General features: G+C 44.7%; 1 protein-coding gene across 1 annotated transcript in view; it reads left to right on the top strand.

Annotated features, from left to right (window-relative positions):
- Nucleotides 1-19267, top strand: part of UHRF2 (ubiquitin like with PHD and ring finger domains 2) — a 145609-nt gene that overhangs the window by 90135 nt on the left and 36207 nt on the right. The window contains exons 6-8 of the mRNA XM_075931614.1: nucleotides 5181-5367; nucleotides 9635-9758; nucleotides 10151-10258. Coding sequence (XP_075787729.1) covers nucleotides 5181-5367; nucleotides 9635-9758; nucleotides 10151-10258 — 419 coding nt within the window. The remainder of the gene's footprint in view (nucleotides 1-5180; nucleotides 5368-9634; nucleotides 9759-10150; nucleotides 10259-19267) is intronic.

Raw genomic sequence — 19267 nt, 5'->3', positions numbered from 1 at the left:
GGAATCTGGCAACCCTGCTGCTTGGGCAGTGGTAAACAAAATGTCTTGCGGGACACATATATAGAACCCTGATGGGCTGCATGAGGGTGCAGGTTCCATTGGTGTGGGGGAGGGCCTCTGAATGGTATGTCTTCAGAAGAGAAAAAACAATATAGAGAAACATGATTATTCGTTAGTTCATATACAGAAGTCAGCACCATTACAGCAAAATATACCCCTTGTAACATACCACTCGCTTTCTTAATGACTTTGGGAAACAGTGAGTACAGCCCAAGTTGAGGGTGGGTGTTCAAGATGGGGCAATTGTGATAGGTGATGTTTTCAGGGGTCAGTGAAGGCAAATAGGGACAACGCTGTAAATTCTTCCACCTTTTTCCAAGCCAATATCTCACTCCTAAGGGTAAGAAAGTATCCAAGGGTGCATCTACTGCAAATGTGCAGGTTTAGACCCATGCATGCACAAGTAATTGCTGATTGGTGTGGGAAAGTTTCCTACAATGGGGGAAGGAAAAAAGCAGTAGCTCTTCGAGAGACATCTCTGGGGGTTCCCCACAGCAGGTGTCAGTATGTCCCAGCAGTGCATTGTTATCTTCCTAGAAGTGCATTGGGGCTGTGTGGCGCTGTCCGGCACTACCGTGCATGTGCGGCCACCCTCTTTTCACTTCCTTCATACCGTCCCCAGCTCAAGACGGACCTCCGCAGCTCTCTTCATTCCTCAATAGTTCTTTGTACCTAGATTAGTTAACTCCAAGTTCTTCTCCTTAGTTGTTCGTCAAGTTGTTCAAGGGAAAAAAAAAAGCTGTCCGCCCCAAGATGGTTCTCCCGCTGTTTAAGATCACCTGGAATGGTGGGCTTGCCGGGGTTCAAATGTTACACCGACTGCAGTGACGCAATGCCAGCCTCAGTTGGCCATGCAGAATGCGTCAAGTGCCTTGGGAACCCCCATGATCAAAAGGGACTGCTCACACTACGCTGAACTTAAGGCACAAATGTGGAGAGACAAGAGACCTCCATTTAATAATGCTCATGATTGAGAAGGGCAAACACCCTTCCTCAGACCCGGGCTCTCAGCAGATTGCCAATGATAAAGGGGACAAACCAAAGAAATCCCCGAAGAAACGTGCTACCTCTCAGCAACAGGTTCTGCACTCGCCTAAACGGCGTTTGACTGAGGCAGGTGACAAAAGCAAAGAAATCACATCTCAGCACATACAAAAACCCAGGCACCTCTGGTGCTGACCAAGCTCCCCACACACTTGCCTCACGTGGTGCTGGTACGGAGGCTACAGGCCATTCAGTGCCTGCCTCGGAACTCAGCACCAAGTACAGCGCTGCACAGCGCACTGCCTGAGATCACGGTGCTGAGAGTGGTTACCATGGCATCGCAACAACTGACAGGGCAGCCTATTGGCACCACCCACCTTTGCTGACCACAGCAACTTCTGACGCTGCATGCTCTGTGCCTGGAATACCACAGGTGCTGGCGATGCTTGCAACTTCATTAGCCTTGGTGCCTTTCACTCCTACCATTAGCTACTGACATCAGAGAGCTTGTGGTCTCCTCAACTTTAACTCGCCATTTTTAAGCACTGACAAACGATCTTACTCAGCACCATACAAATACTCGTCATCACCTACTTTATCAAGTGACGACGAGGAGCCAAGGTTTTTCTCACTCCAGCTGTCACCATGCACAGAAACATCAGGACTTTTGTTCCATGCCAATTTTTGTTCCATGCCGTTCTACCAACATGGGCATGGCCCCCTAGGCTCCATAGCCAGGGATACCACCCACGTGCCTTATCCACCACAATGGCAATGTTGGAGACCATCGCCTCAACATCACAAAATGAGGCCATATAAGACAAGCACACTATAAAAGCACTTTCTCCCCTATCCCAATCCCCTCTAATACAGAGGGAACAGAAGGAAATCGATGAACAGCAGTCCACCAATTTAGGTCCGTATGCTTTATTAGAAACAAACTCACCATCTGTGACAGGTGAGGCTATCATACCACTGCCTTTGGCAACCACTGAAGACTTCACCCCTTTCCAGGGAATTTTTAAGAGAGTTTCAGCTGAACTAAGCATTGCGATGCAGGATGTGCAGGATATACAACATGAGCTTACAAACCTCCTGTAGGCTGTGCCGCCTTGAAAAATCGCCTTGCCTATTAACTCAGCCATCATGGAACCTGCCAAAATCTTTTGGAAAATCCCTGCCTCAATCCCTCCCATCTGCAAAAAGGCAGACTGCAAGTATTCTGTCCCATGAAGGGCTCGGAATATTTATTTACTCATCCTCCTCCAAACTCTTTGATAGTCGACACAGCTTAGCAAAACAAATAACAGCTAAACCATTCCACGCCATCCGACAGAAATAATAAGAGATTTGACATGCTTGGCAAAAAGTTCTACACCTCAGCCTCATTATAAATAAGAGTGGCCAATTATGCAGCACTCCTCAGTAAATATGACTTCAACCATTATACAAAGTTCAGCACCTTTACTGACAATATACCAGAGATGAAAAAGACGTGGTTTAGAGCAATCATTGCAGAGGTCCAGGCAATATCAAGGATAGCCCTTCAAGCTGCCTTAGACAAAGCGGCCACAGCCACAAGAACAACAGCCACATGAGATGGGCCTCATGGCTCAATTCTTCTGCCTTCCCTCATGAAATCCAGTCATCCATGGAAGATCTACTGTTTGAGGGTGAAAAGCTCTTTTCTTCGAAAACCAATGATGTCCTCCATTCCAGAAAAGACTCTCAGGCCACATTACGCTCCCTTGGTGTTCAGACACCTGTAACAAGGAGAAGGCAATACAGATACCAACGATACCAGAGGCCAAGATACCCATAGTCCACATACAAAACCAAATATAAGATCATCCGCCATACTAACAGCGTGGCCGTGGTAGACAGCAGCATAGACGCAATCAGGCCAGTGCTTCCAACCATCCACCTCAGCCCAATAAACAAATCCGAGGTGTCTGTCAAGAAACTGAAAACCATCTGACATTTTCCAGACCTCCCAAATACTAGGAAACCTTTCACTTACTGTCCTCTTCCATTTTATGACACATGGCGCAACATTACACCTGACAAATGGGTGCTACAGACAATTTCATTCGGATACACCATCTCATTCCTGTCCATCTTTCCCACCTCCCTCACCCCCTCCCATCCTGTCCCTCTTCAGGGAGTCCTCTATATTACAAGAAGTAGATGATCTCCTACAATTGTGTTCTATAGAACTTGTTCCCTCAGTTTCAGAGGACCTGATTTTATTCTCATTACTTACTTACCCAGAAAAAAAATGGAGGCTGGTGCCCAATTCTTGATTTGAGGGCCCTGAACAAATTTGTAGAGTTAAGAGTTCAAAATGGTTATATTATCCACCATTATCCCCTTTCTCAAGCTTGGTGACTGATTTTCATCTCTCAACCTACTCAGACAGTTTCTCCATTTCACCCTAGGTACGCAACACTCCCAAAATATGGTGCTACCCTTCTGACTTTGCAGAGCACTAAGGGTTTTCTCCAAGATGTTAGCAGTGGTTACAGCCCACTTCAGAAAATGGGATGTTACCATTTATCTGTACCTCGACAATTGACTTATCAAGGCAAGAATTTGAGACAAATACTATTGCTGCATCCATCTGGTACAACAGTACTTCCTATCGTTGGGACTTCTAATCAACGACAGCAAGTCAGTCCGTATGCTGACTCAGTTGATACAATTAATCAGGGCGCACCTCAACTCTTCCTTAGCCATCACCTCCCTGCCTTTTGACAGGTTCTTGAGGATCTGTGAGCTAGTCCAATCACTCCGTATAATGCCATGCATCACAGTCCACAACTGTTTACAACACCTGGGACACGTGGCATCTTGCAACCCCGTGATCCCCAATGCCCGACTATTCATGAGGTGCCTCCAGTGATGGCTCAGACTGAATTACAAGCCCTGACCAAAATACTGTCAGTCCCCAACACAGTAAAAAGATCAATACGGTGGTGGACAAAGCCATACAATTTATGCAGGGGCATAACATTTCAAACTCCAGAACCAACAGTGGTCATCACCATGGATGACGTTACAACCCAGGGTCTATCGACTCCGATGAAGAGGATGCTACATATTGATGTCCAAGGTCAGACCAGGGAGACGGGGAGCAAAGCTGCTGGTCTGCAGGGAGACGGGGAGCAAAGCCTTGGAGCACGCCCGCAGTGGGACAGCCCAGGCGCGCCCGGGCTGTCCCGCTGTGGGCGTGCTCTGCAGCTTTGCTCCTGTCCCCCTGGTCTGCGGGGGGGGGGGGGGCGCCAGTAAAGCCGCTGGACCCCCCCAGCAGACCAGGGACACCCGAGCAAAGCTGCCGCCTGGGCGGCTTTGCTCCCGGGCAAACGAGCAAAGCCGCCCAGGCGGCGGCTTTGCTCGGGTGTCCCTGGTCTGCTGGGGGGATCCAGCGGCTTTGCTGGACCCCCCCCCCCCAGCAGACCAGGGAGACCGGGAGAAGCTTTTCTCGCTCCGGAGGACACGGGTGGCGACCCACTGCCCGTGAGCTCCGGGGCGAGAAAAGCTCTGTTCGTAAGTGCGGATCCGACATAAGTCGGATCCGCGTAAGTCGGGGACTGCCTGTATATGAATATCTGTTCTCATGTGAGCAGTTCCATCAGATAAAATACACATAGTTATACACAGCAGTAGTCAGTCACAAAGTCTCCATGCAATTGGGGAATTAATCTGTTCTGCTGTAAAAAGCACTTTCTCCTCGAAATCAGTGGGATGCATCATAGGCATAGGAATTTCATCCTTTTTGATGGAGTAAAAGTAAAGTATCATTTTGCTTTTTCATCACCAGCATAATGGCAAGGGGTTTAAGGAGATTTTGTGCCTCAGCTCATCGGTATTGACTGTTTTGCAAGTCTTTCATACAAGACTATGAATTGATATGCCATTAGTGTTTTAGATGTAGCATTGTTTTATATGTAGTTTTGTGAGTAAATAATTCTGAAGAGGTATCATTATGCCTGACCACTTTTTAAAAAACAGAGAGAAGTGCAATGCCATGAGGGCAGGAAGTATATTTTCCCTCTCACCTTTTCCCTCCCCATAATGTCATATTATGAATCTGAAATAAGTTATGAGGCTTCACTTTTTCTAATTTTTCTTCACAGGAAAGAGTGGCCCTGAGTGCAAGCATTGTAGAGCAGACCCCGATGCGGAATGCCGCTTTTGCTCCTGCTATTTGTGTGGTGGAAAACAGGATGCTCACATGCAACTTCTGTGTGATGAATGTAATATGGCCTACCATATATACTGCTTGAATCCACCTTTAAGCAAGATACCAGAAGATGAGGACTGGTAAATATAAAAAGATACTTTATGCAAAATTCTGTTCTATAAAAGGTGCCTTTACTGTTTGAAACTACAGAGAAGTGCTAAATATCATGGATATACAGATACAGAACATTGAGGAAGAAGTCTTGTAGTGCTGGTGTGTATTTTTCATGAATAGAATCAATATAAAAAGTCATGGTCATGCTTTGGATGAAGGTTCCATTTATAAATAGTTTGTAACTGGTTATTAGATGTCTTTAATAAATTATTAATTGTTATTAGTCCCACAGATCATTAAGATGCTTATAACCATCTATTATTCCTTCAGCTTAAGTGCTTAGTTTTAAAACCTAAACTATTCATATTTGTAACATGCTTATGATATCTATTAATCATTTATCGATCCATTATTAAATAGAACATAATATAACGTATGATCCATTATGTATACACCAATATAATTTTAATAACCTATTGGTGCAGACCCTTACTTCAGATCAGTTAGTTCCATAAGTAATAAGTACATTCATATTTTATTAAAAAATGCCTGTTAATGTCTTAATTCCCTGTGGAGATGGATGATTCAAATTACTTCATGATAGTGGCTGTTTAACATTTATTTAAAAGTATGGAGGTGTGAAGAGAGAGAGGTAAATGTAGTTCTTTGAGTATTGTCCATGTGGATCCAGTTGGTATGTTCACACCAGGGATATGCAAGTTTGCAGTCTTAAACCAGTCGTATCTCTTGGAGTGCATGTGCCCTAGATGTCCTTGGGTTTCCCACTCATATTTATATAAGTCATAGAATACTGGAACTGGAAGGGATCTCAAGAAGTAATCGAATTCAGCCCCAGCCCTCACAGCAGGATTAAGCACCATCTAGATCATCCCTGATATACGTCTGTCTAACCTGCTCTTAAATATCTCCAGTGATGGAGATTCTACAACCTCCCTAGGCAATTAATTTGAGTGTTTAACCACCCTGACAGCTAGGAAGTTTTTCCTAATGTCCAACCTAAACCTCCCTTGCTGCTGTTTAAGCCCATTGCTTCCTGTCTTATCCTCAGAAGCCAAGAAGAACAATTTTTCTCCCTCCTCGTAACACTCTTTCAGATACTTAAAACCGCTATCCTGTCCCCTCTCAAGTCCTTCCACTTAGTTTCTTCTTAACACTTGTGAAAGTGAAGTTTGGAGTATAGTGATATCTTCTTCGTGTTTTCAGAGCTGTTAAGATTTAGCCAGAATCTTTAGAGTCAGTCAATATCATGTAGTTTACATCCTACCATTAGTTAGAATAGATGTAGGATTCAAAATTAGAAGTGTTTTTTGCAGTTGACTTTACCTTTCTCAACTGCTGTGAAGACACCATTCCCATCTCCTGGCAGAATTTAAGTATATCAGCTTTCCTGTTGTGTAATGGCCTGATGTCTGTGCATGACATCTATCTCTAATGAGCATATTCAGTGTCTCTTCGGCTTTACTGAAAAAACAACAAGTAGTCTGGTGGCACTTTATAGACTAACAAAACATGTAGATGGTATGAGCTTCCATGGGCACGGCCCACTTTTCCAGATGACTGGATGTCTAGGAGACATCCAACACTCTGGTCATCTGAAGAAGTGGGCTGTGCCCCAAAAAGCTCATGATACCATCTACGTGTTTTGTTAGTCTATAAAGTGCTACCAGACTATTCGTTGTTTTTTTGGTTTACCTGTACAGACTAACTCAGCTTCTTCAGCTTTAGAGAGGCATGTGTATTGTCAGAATTTCTTTTATGGAACTTGATGACAAAGACAGTCACTTCAAGTTCTCACTCTTGAAACATTCCATAAGGTTGCCTTTTGGACTTGGAGTATTCAGAGCTCACCAGGCATATCCAATAGGCTTATGCAGCAGTAAAGTCCCACAGTTAGTTGGCGGGTCATGATGCAACACCTCAGTCCCTACCATTTGGTATTAGTTCAGGGTCCTCAGTCGTTGGGGCATTTCTTGGAGTGCAAGTACAGAAGCTCAGCATAAGCCTGTTTTCCCTCCTAAAGGTGCCTCAGTATTGAGAGGCAGACAGGAGTATTGCTCTAAAATGGATATCCAGTACCATTCTTCCTCTTCTAAGACTTTGCGGAAGAACAAAAAGAAGTGTAGTCATGTGGATTCATTTGGATTCTAAAAGCTCTCTCAATATAGATTGAAACAAAGACATATCAATATTCCATTTGTTCTCTTTCTCCGCCACCGCCAGAAAAAGAGATCTCTTTCCCCCTGTGTTAGGTCAGTTGGGTCTTTGAAGATGCAGCAGGCTTGATGGGTGTCTTAAGAGCTCCAACATAACAGTTAACAATCCCAGTCAGTGTTTCTTCAGTTTGGCAACCATCTATTCCTATTCTCTCAGTCTTGAACCTGGTATTAGCTCATACTTTTAGTCAAGTAATTTCCAAAGGATATGTAATTCAGTTCAAATCTTTCCTGTACCCCACTCACCTTTCTGGTCCTTCTTCATGGACTTTTGTCATGAGAGACCCTTGAGAGGAAGTGACCTCCATACTACACCGGAGAGCCACAGAGGATGTTTTTAAAGAATATAAAGGTAATGGTTTGGTGGCACTGTTAGGCTGTGTCTACACTGTACGGTTATTTTGGAATAAGCTATTCCAGAACAGTTACTTCAAAATAGCACGTCTACACTGCAGGGAAGCCTCAAAATTAATCTGAGGCAGTCTTCCCTTATTTAGATGTGCTATCTTAATTCAGAGTTCCAGGAGGAATAATTTAGAACGGGCCTGGTGAGGGGCTATTTCAAAATAGCTGAAGTGCAGCATCTACACAGCCCCTATTCCAAAATAACTGTTCCAGAATAGGGGTCGTTCTTCATAGAATGAGGTTTACAGAAGTTGGAATAAACCGTCCATTAATTTGAAATTATTTCAAATAACTTTGCTGTGTAGACACACCCTTAGAGGGCAGGCCACTTCTTCTCAGATTATGTAAATGGATAATAGTACAGAATATCAGATAGCAAACCTAAAATCCCCTAGGGAGGATAGATCTTATTCTGTTAAAGTAAAGGAACTCTGCTCATCCAGCTTTAGGAACGCTGTTCTACAGGAGAATTGAAAAAGCCATGTATTCCATCAGATAGGGTATCTAGGGCATATTTACAGCTTCTCACGCTGTTGTGGTCAGAAGATTGGGAACTTACACATCCAGAACATCTAGAAAAATTTTACTGATTAGATATATTAAACTTTTCTTCTATTTTAAAATTTAACTTTATTTTGTTACCACTATGCATTTTGAGTTTTATTCATGAAAGTAAATAAACTTTGTGACCAGGGAAGCCAGTGCAGTGGAGGCAGAGCTATGGTCTTTCTAATTGGCCACTCCTCCTGAGTTATGTACCAGTGCTAATCCTATGCAGTCCTTGCACTCATTTTTGTATAAAGTACTACAATTCCTCAATGCAATTCTGCTGCAGAGAGAGCCCCCCCCCCCAAAAGAAGTGTAACCTTATTTTCTTCCTGCCTTGCATACTGATTTAGGTTCATGGCACAGTTTGACCCTTAGTTGAATACATTAATTTTAAAAGTGGAAAATTGTCCGTTTTAAATTTTAATAATTTAAATGTGGCAGCCCCCAGTTTCACCCCACAGTTTGGGAAATACTGATAAGGTATTCTCATACAGATCAGAACCAGTCTATTTATATGCTAAACAGTATTTAACATTCAATACAAAACTCAGTTAAGAAAACATTAAAACTGCTTGGCTAAGCAAGAAAGTCCATAGTAAAAGCTGCATGTACACTTTGAAATTTGCCTTACTGTAAATATGCATTATTGCATATACTTTTCAACTTACAGAGTATAACTTCCTACAGTTTTTGATAGCCTTACATATGGATGGAAAACTTTTTTCATTATTTAACTTTTTTTTTTCATTCCTTACTTACACTATTTTCACTGTCCTAGTGAAGTACCTTTATTTACTTAGTGTAGTGTTCCATCCCCATCCCTTCTATCCAAGTCCCCTCCTGTTCTGAGGGGGGGGGGGGGGTAGAGACAGAAATTCGGGAGGTGGTCCACTTGTGAATATTACTGCCCACCTCTGCGTTAAGAGAACATTCGAGAAGTTAGGGTGAAATGTACAAGTGCAAAGCAGTAATAGCAGTTATATTACCCGGGGATTGTTTGAAGTTGGCAAAACTTTAAAAAGCTAGATTAATCAACACTGTTCTGGTTACAGTAAATATGTTGTCATTAGGTCAATAATTTAAAAACCTGTCAATTTTTTTTAAGGTACTGTCCTTCCTGCAAAAATGATTCTAATGAAGTTGTAAAGGCTGGGGAAAAGCTTAAGCAGAGTAAAAAGAAAGCAAAGATGCCATCTGCCAGTACTGAGAGTCAGCGTGACTGGGGCAAGGTAAGGTGTATGGAAAGAATAAATATAACTTGTGTTTGAGTGTGTGTATGTGTATTAATTATATCTGTAACTATATATATACATTGAGCTTGGACAGTTTGATACTAAAGTATACATCATGCAGTTTTCAGTGAAATTGCACAGTGTGTAAACTAGTGTTGAATTTTGCTCATTGTCTCTAAAAGTTAGAACAATAGAAATCCTTTTTTAAAGGTGACCAGAAATGAGGATCATAAATAAAATCATCAATTCAAATTAAAAATTGTATAAAATTGATTGAAAATGTTTTTAAAATATTTTATTAATGTCAGAAATCCTTTATATCTGCATCAGACTTTGAAAAGAAACTTACATATAGTAAAATTAATTTATTCTCTCTGATATGTTGTTAGGGTATGGCCTGTGTTGGTCGCACTAAGGAATGCACTATTGTTCCTTCTAACCACTATGGACCTATACCTGGCGTTCCTGTTGGAACCACCTGGAAATTCAGAGTCCAGGTATGTTACTTTAGAATTATTTCTAAGTGGGGGCACTTTGGGTACAAGAATGGTTTTGTTATTGATTGCTGACATGTGAAGTACAGTGGACACATGTAACAATTCTGGCTCTGATGCATATGATCTTCGACTACTTACACGGCTTAGAGTGAAGGCCTATCAGTGTCTTCCATAAAAATACACTATTACTGCCTTTCACAACCACATTGAAGGGTCATCAGTGTTCGTATATCCCATGACGAAAAGATTCCTTAAAGGCCTCCAGAACCTCTGCCCACCTCATAGAACACCAACGCCCTCATGGGACCTTTATTTGGAGACCCTTATGAGACTCTGCCCCCTTGAACGTCTGGCCACATGCCTATTAGTCCTCACAATGAAGGTGCTTTTTCTGGTGGTGATCACGTCTGCAAGGAGAGTCATGGAGTTAGGAGCCCTAATGGTGGGCCCAACATACACGGTCTTTGCTAAAGATAAAGTGACTTTGAGACCACACCCAGCCTTAATACCTAAAGTCAACATCCGTTTTCACAGTAATGAACCCATAGTCTTACCTGCGTTTATTTCCAAAACCACGTACATCGCCTGCACACGCCATGCTTCACACCCTTGATGTCAGAAGGGCTTTGGAATTTTACATAGACAGAACTCAGACATTTTGCAAGTCCCCACATCTGTTTGTCTCTATTGTGAACTATTCCAGGGGCAACCCAATTTCCACAAAACACATTTCTAAGCTGATAGCGGGTTGCATTCTCTAGTGCCATTCCTTTGGTAACAAACCTCAAAAGACAGCACCAAGAGCACACTCTACCCATTCCTGTGCTATAGCAACATCCACAGCATTCCTTAACAGCGTGCCTCTCAAACACATTTATTGGGCAGCCACCTGGTCATCGAACCATATGTTCTCAAAACATTATGCCCTCGTGCCCCAACTGACTGCTGACACATCAATGGCTAACGCGGTTCTATCTGCCGCTACGAAGCAGTAACTCTGAGTCCCACCAGCATAGCACACACTGCTTTATAGTCACCAACAGTGGAGCACCCACGGGGACATCACTTGAAGAAGAAAATGAAGTTATTCACCTTGTGCAGTAATGACTGGTCTTGGAGGTGTGTCTCCTCTCCCCCCCTGGGTGTGCCACAACCCTCCCTTCTACTCAGAGTCCAGTTGCTCTGCGGTAAATGGCAGCAGCGCAAGATGTTGGCTGCACATGCACAGCCCACCTGCTAACTGCTATGAAAAAGCGTCCGATCCTGCTGCTCCGGGGAAGACCCATCACCTACAGTGGAGCACCCACAGGAATACAGACCTCGAAGAACAGTTGCTACTGCACCAGGTGAGTAACTTCCATTTCTCATTGACACCATTTGTGCACTCAGGCATTCATCTCCAGGCTATGTATCTTTCTAATTACAAATTTACCTACAAATGGGTGGGTGGATGAGAACACATGTGATGTCCCAGACTCCTTCATTCTCAATCCCAAAGTCCTTTAGTTATTGCTGACCTGGTCAGAGTCATATCTGGCAGTATTATTAGTGCCCATGTGGATGAAGAGCATGGGAAAATGGTCAAAGGGATGGATTAGTCTTGGCAACCTTTCTGTGATGTGTCTGATACCAGCTCCAGATGACCTGTCTCCCTCAGAAGGGAATTTATGACCCCAACGAGACAGTGCTTTCTTCTGTGGTGTGTGATGAATATGAGCCTCCCAGCCCTAGAAGATGATGGATGGTTCCTCCTCCTAGTTATTGAATACTGCTTATTACCTCCTGTTACCAGTACTGCATACTGGTTCTTGATCGCGATGGATGAACGATATGCATAGGTGGTGAATCACTTTTTGTTGCCCAAGGTGACCAGCAACCAGTCTCCTCATTATAGAGCTGCTGATTCTCCTTCCTCCTTTAGTACAGCTGTAGTCATCTGAAACTGGTTAGTATTCTCTATCCCAGGTATTTCCATGTGTGCTTTGTCAATGAAGTCCTCATGCTCCTAGATGTTACCTGAATGAGTGTCACCCTCCTTCTGCTCACCAGCCTGTTTTCTGAGGGACTCCGGCAACAGAAATCTTACACATCAGAGGGTTCTCCTGCCAGACTGTGGTCTGAGCAAGTCCAGACAGCTCCAGGGTGGAATTCTCCCGAGGCAGACTGCCCAGCGGAGGCCCCAGTAGGTGCAGTCAGAGAGACAGGAAGTGCCTCAAATGGTCAAGTACCTAAAAGGATACAAGGAGGAGGGAGAAAAATTGTTCTCCTTGACTCCTGATACTAGGACAAGAAGCAATGGGCTTTAATTGCAGCAGGGGAGATTTAGTTTGAATGTTAGGAAAAACTTCCTGTCAGGGTGGTAAAATTCTGGAATAAATTACCTATGGAGGTTGTTGAATTTCCATAATTGGAGGTACCGAAGAGCAGGTTAGACAGACATCTATCAGGGATGATGTAGAGATGGTGCTTGGTCTTGCAGTGAGCACAGGGGACTTGATGACCTCTCAACGACTCTTCTAGTTCTAGTATACTGCGATTCTAGTGACACACCATTTATCTCCCATTGTGAGCTCTTCCTTGTAAACTAGTTAAAAGTTAGGGGTCTATGGTTTTCCTTTCCTAGTCTCCCTACTTAATTAGCTAGTTTCCTTAGCCTCACCAATCTTACCAGTCACTGATTGCTAGGTCTACACTATGAGATAAGGGTGAATCTGTGAAGGTCAATTTTTGGTCACTAGATTTTGCAAAGTCAAAGGCCTGTGTCCCCGCTGTGGGGAGGAACTCAACGTAGTTTGAAGTAGCATGTCCCCATTAAGGCTATGGCTGACAACTCTGAGAGCGATGCACTGTCGATTGCTGTCCCACAGGGCCTGCACCACTTTGTATTCTGGGCAATGCTCTTAGTGCACACTGGGACCAAAATTGTACAGCAGGTGGTTATGGGTTCATGTTATCAGCATCCCATAATACACTTGTCTACTCCTTCCTCCCTTGCTTGAGATCGACGGGCAACAGTCTTTTTGCACCTTTTTTGGCCCTGGTTACCCACATAGACACCATAGCAGCATGAGCACGGATCCCGTTTTGCATCAAATCATTAAGATGGTGATGTCTGCCTTGATGCAACTAATGGTTTATTGTGTTGAGAGCGTATGCACGTCACTCCACCAGGAAGAGTGTGAAGACAAATCTCAGGATCCCATGGAGACTCTGTACAGGCAAGCCCTTGCATTGATGGAAATACAGCCACCAATCAATCCTCAGGACACTGTGGAATGCTGGTTCTGGTTCCATGAAACAAGTACAAATTGATGGGACTGCATAGCGCTACAGGTATGGGATGATCAGCCATGGCTGCAAAACTTCCAAATATGCAAGACCACTTTCTTGGAACTTTGCAAATGACTTTCCCCTGCCCTGAAGCACAAGGACACCCAAATGAGACCTGCTCTGACAGCGGAGCAGTGCATTGCAATTGCCATCTGGAAACTTACAACACACCAGATACCAGTCAGCTGGGAGTCAATTCAGAGTGGGGAAATCTCCAGTGGAGTCTGTTATACAAGTAGCCAAGGCAATCAATGCCCCTGTTCTGTGGAGGGTAGTGACTCTGGGAATCTTGGATACTTCAAGTAGTGTGTGTCCATTACTTAGGTCAGGACCACAACACAGAACAGTGCCCACATTGCCTGAAATTGACCAGCCACTCCAGGAAAGCTAAAGAGCTCCATCTTAAAACACACCAAGTACGACCTTGTCAGCCGATGGTCAGGGCTGTGTGTGTGTGTGTGTGTGTGTGTGTGTGTGTGTGTGTGTGTTACACCCAAATCTTCAACTGCTGAGACGCAAGGTCCCGTTGCAGCTGGCAGCCTAGGAGGCTGAAGGGCACCCCGAAAAAAGGCTTAACGCCTGTGCCTTTACCGCTAGGACCGGGGTCCCGTTGCGGAGGGCAGCCAACAGGCTGACAGACGCCCCAGAATTTATAGGAAGAGCTTATTACATCTCAGATTTCAGCTGCTAGGATACAGGATCCCTTTGCAGCGGGCAGTCTAGGGAAGACTGAGAGATGCCCCAACGGATCTGTCACCTGGGAGTCACACAATCCAAAATGCCCAAGCTCTTCCTGTACCTGTCCCTTATGACTGGCTGAAGTTTTTAAATTGTGCTTGGTTCTGTTACAGCAACTGAAGGAGTCAGGTTAAAACTTAAACAGTTACAGGTTTATTAAAGAAGCTTATAAATCATATGGTTACAATGGCTATTGCTCTATTTCTAACTGCTAGCAAATACAGATCTTATGGTTACATAGGAAAAAAGGAAGATAGGAAGTAATGGTACCAAGTGACAGCTTAATCTTTAAAGAGCTCTATTCTATGCATGCACTAAAACAAAAGGACACATATGGGTACAATTTTTACCCCCTTCGTTGCTCGGTCCTAGCGTGTCAGGCCAGGATCGGTCCCTCAATTCCTCGGAAAGATGAAAATACGAGGTGGGTGTCCCCGTGGACCTTGGGAGGTCAATCACCTAACCCGATCAGCAGATAGATGGTAGATTGACACTCAAAGTGAGTGTGCTGCTGGACCCATCTTTATACCCATGGGGTCATGTATTTCTCTTTCTTATCTGTGATGCCAAATGGTGCTGGTCTGTCTTTTGTGACACTAGTTCTTACAAGGGAGTTGTGAACTTAATTTACACTTGTAAGAGATAACTAAATTGGAAGTATTGGGCATTCTTTTCTCAGTGGGAGATTCTTCTCCCAGGGACGACTGTGTGTGATCGTATCAACATAGGTGCTAGCCAGGGCAGTTCTCGCAGCCTCGAGGTCAGCTTATTGCCTTAATTGTTCTCTTCTCATATCTGTTTTCAGCTTACTAAGGGTCAGAGGAGCCCGCATATCCTGATCTCGCATCGAAGCTTAATGGCTATGCTGATTTTTATTGCTCCTTCTCTGCCCTGTATACAGGCACCTCAGAGGGGCAAGCAAGATTGATGTGACAGGGAGGGCCTGTCTGGCTACAGTCCTTGGACCCTCGGCCTCAAGACTTATGTTCCATGGGTTGACTTTTGATAAGGGGGCTCCCGCTTGCCTAAGCCCTAGGAACCAGGACAGAGCTAAAATGTCCCAAAAGAGGTCCCAATGTTCGCTGGGCTCTGACTCTCCACCCAGGAAGCACTGGGCAAATGGAAAACTCGCCTCGGCCCCACTGCTGCTAAAGCGCGGGAGAAGCATACAGGGAATGAGGCTGGCACCCACAAAAGCTGAGACCCCAAAGAGAAGGTCCGACCTTTTTCATGCCTGCCGAGCTTGGAGCCGAAACTGACAAACTCCATAACAGCACTGGTGAAAGCACTTTTGGCACATAAAGCAGCAAGACCACAATCAGTTCCAGCACCGAGCTCTGCTGAGCAGGCTTATGCGGTGCAAGCACTTGGGAAGTGCACAAAGGTGTTTAACAAGCAGCTGGCACTGGCTCAACCTACAATGCTGGTACCGATGATCCAGATCCCACCGGTGCCCATTCCCCCACCTATGCTGCCTCAGTATACCACTGCAGCAGAACTAACAGTGGTGTCAGTGCCAGGGACACCATTCTTTGGGACTGATGGCACCCCTAAATACAGGACACAGTTTCTCCTTAACACCTACCATGGTACCGTCCATAAGGAGTGATGATGACAGCAACGAACCTATGCAGATACTTACTCCGAGAACTCCGTTGCCTAAACCAATGCAGCAAGTGCATCAGTGGCAACAACCATAATGGTTCCAGCCATCCATGCCAGCCAACTGGCCATATTGGGACCTGTGGACGGCATATAGAAGACAGCAACCCCAGCAGCCACAGCTGCCACTGGCACCCAAGCATTGGGTCCCCAGTACTCGGTTTCCCAAACAAACCTGTTTTTCAGAGGATGAAGAGGGAGTCGACATCACAGGGACAGAGCGAATATCAGATTCACCCCCCACCTACACACCTGTCTTCCTCATTGCCCGACAACAGAATAATGCCCCCACCACTAAATGCAGGGGATGATTTCAAATCATTTCAGGAACTTTTTAAATGTTACAGACACATGGGAAGTATCTCTGACAGCTATGCCCGAGATCCAGCATAGGCTGACGAGTATTCTTCATGCTTCGCAGCAGGCCAAATTCGTGATTCCCGTGAATGAAGTGCTCATGGACCCTGCACAAACTATATGGCAGACGCCAGCCACAATCCCAGCAACTTGTAAAAGATCTGATCGCAAGTATTACGTGGCCCCCAACCACATAGACTTTCTATTCACACATCCCACACCAAACTCCTTAGTGGTAGAAGCAGTTAATCAGAGAGGCAAACAGCACGTCTTCCAGACAATAAAAGAGAGCAATTCAAAGCAAACATCAATGAAGGAATATTAATCTCCCGAACTGCCCTACAGGCCACTCTCTCAGCAGACACAGCTTCAAGATCCCTGGAGTCAGCAGTCATCACGAGGTGTGCTTTGTGGCTCCAACTCTCTGGCTTCCCAAGGGAGGTCCAGTTCATGGTTGAAGATATAGCATTTAAAGGCACAAAGCTGTTTTCTGAATCTATGCCTTGCTACGTATGGAGAAAATCTCACGAGCCACACTACAGACTATGCATCCATGTATCTGTGAATAAAAGAAATCAGGGAGGATCTTTTACACAGATATAAATCAACCCCATTTAACCTACAGCCAAGATATTATGACAACAGACGCCGAGCAAGACAGAACAGGGGCAGACAAGCCTCTGACCAAGAAGCCGCTCAAGAATCCACAGCACCCCATCAGGCGTTTTATAGGTCCGGTGGAGGGTCAGATAGCACCAACATTTCCAAGGCAGCAATATGAACCCTGTACAATATTTGGCAGAAGACTAGCTGCATTTTATCAAGCATGGCGAACCATCACCATGGACAAGTTGGTGCTGGAGATCATCAAAATAAGTTACTCTGTACCATTCATTACCATCCCCTACCAACCCCTCCACCCCGTCCCTCTTCAGGGACCCCTCTCACGAACTTGTAGAATCATAGAGTTGGAAGAAACCTTAGAAGGTCATCAAGTCCAGCCCCCTACCCAAGGCAGGAGCAATCCCAACTAAATCAACCCAGCCAGGGTTTTGTCAAGCCGAGACTTAAAGACTTCTAAGGATGGAGATTCCACCACCTCCCTAGGTGACCAATTCCAGTGCTTCACCACCCTTCTAGTGAAATAGTTTTTCCTAATATCCAACCTAGACCTCCCCTTTTGTAACTTGAAACCATTGCTCCTTGTTCTGCCATCTGTCATGACTGTGCACAGCCTTTCTCCATCCTCTTTGGAACTTTCCTTCAGGAAGTTGAAGACTGCTATCAAATCCCTCCTCACTCTTCTCTTCTGTAAACTAAACAAACCCAAATCCCTCAGTCTCTCTTCATAGGTCATGCGCTCCAGCCCCCTAATCATTTTGGTCACCCTCTGCTGGACCCTCTCCAGTGCGTCCACATCCTTTCTGTAGTGGGGGGCCCAGAACTGGACACAATACTCCACATGTAGCCTCACCAGAGCCGAATAAAGGGGAATAATCATTTCTCTGGATCTGCTGGCAGTGCTCCTCCTAATGCACCCTAATATGCCATAGCCCTCTTGGCTACAAGGGCACACTGTTGACTCATATCCAGCTTCTCATCCACTGTGATCCCCAGGTCCTTTTCTGCAAAACTGCTACTTAGTCATTCAGTCCCCAGCCTGTAACAATGCTTTGGATTCTTCCGTCCCAAGTGCAGGACTCTGCACTTGTCCTTGTTGAACCTCATCAGATTTCTTTTGGCCCAATCCTCTAATCTGTCCAGGTCACTCTGGACCCTATCCCTATATCTACCTCTCCCCCTAGCTTAGTGTCATCTGCGAACTTGCTGAGGGTGCAATCCATCCCCTCATTCAGGTCATTAATAAAGATGTTGAACAAAACTTGTCCAAGAATTGATCCTTGGGGCACTCCGCTAGAAACTGACCGCCAACCTTACATCGAGCCATTGATCGCTACCCATTGGGCCCGACAGTCTAGCCAGCTTTCTATCCATCTTACAGTCAATTTATCCAGTCCATGCTCCCTTAACCTGCTGGCAAGAATATTGTTGGAGACCGTATCAAAAGCTTTGCTAAAGTCAAGGTATATCACATCCACCGATTTTTCCTATATCCACAGAGCCAGTTACCTCATCATAGAAGCTAATCAGATTGATCAGGCATGACTTGCCCTTTATGAATCCATGTTGACTATTCCTGATCACTTTCCCCTCTTCCAAGTGTTTCAACATGGATTCTTTGAGGATCCCTTCCATGATTTTTCCAGGAACTGAGGTAAGGCTGACTGGTCTATAGTTCCTTGGATTGTTCTTCTCCCCTTTTTTAAAGATGGGCACTACGTTTGCCTTTTTCCAATTATCCAGGATCTCTCCCGATCTCCACGAGTGCTCATGCAAGAGATACAATACATCTTACAATTGGAGGGGCCATAGAAGAGGGGAACACAAGGGGAAGGGGTTCTATTCCCACTTCATCTTTTGAGATCTAATATCTGTCTCCAACCCTGTTTTCTTGGTGGTGAGAAAGTAATCAGTTTTGTTCTCTAGCAACGGTTCAAGATGGCAATCTTATGTATCATCACTCCTGCCTTGGAAAAGGGAGTTTGGCTGTCCACCCACTTCCTTCTGGATGCATATTTTTATATCTCAATACATCCGGTTCATAGGGGACCATACATTTTTAGTACAAAGCCCCAAAGGTCTTCTCAAAGGTACTGGCCGTGCTGGCGGCTCACCTAAGGAAAGGTGGCATCACCATATTCCCATACCCAGTCGATAGCTTGGAAAAAGACCCCACAGCGCATGACACAGAGCAGGCAGTAGCAACCACCAGAACACTGTTTGATACTCTGGGCCTTCAGATAAATCTGGAAAAGTGCGTGTATACTCCCACTTAGAACATAGAATTCATAGGAACACACT

Source organism: Pelodiscus sinensis, chromosome 6 (assembly GCF_049634645.1).
Source record: "Pelodiscus sinensis isolate JC-2024 chromosome 6, ASM4963464v1, whole genome shotgun sequence".
In the NCBI taxonomy this organism is placed as follows: Eukaryota; Metazoa; Chordata; order Testudines; family Trionychidae; genus Pelodiscus; species Pelodiscus sinensis.
The sequence above is the reverse complement of the archived record's forward strand: the minus strand, read 5'-3'. Positions and strand labels throughout refer to the sequence as shown.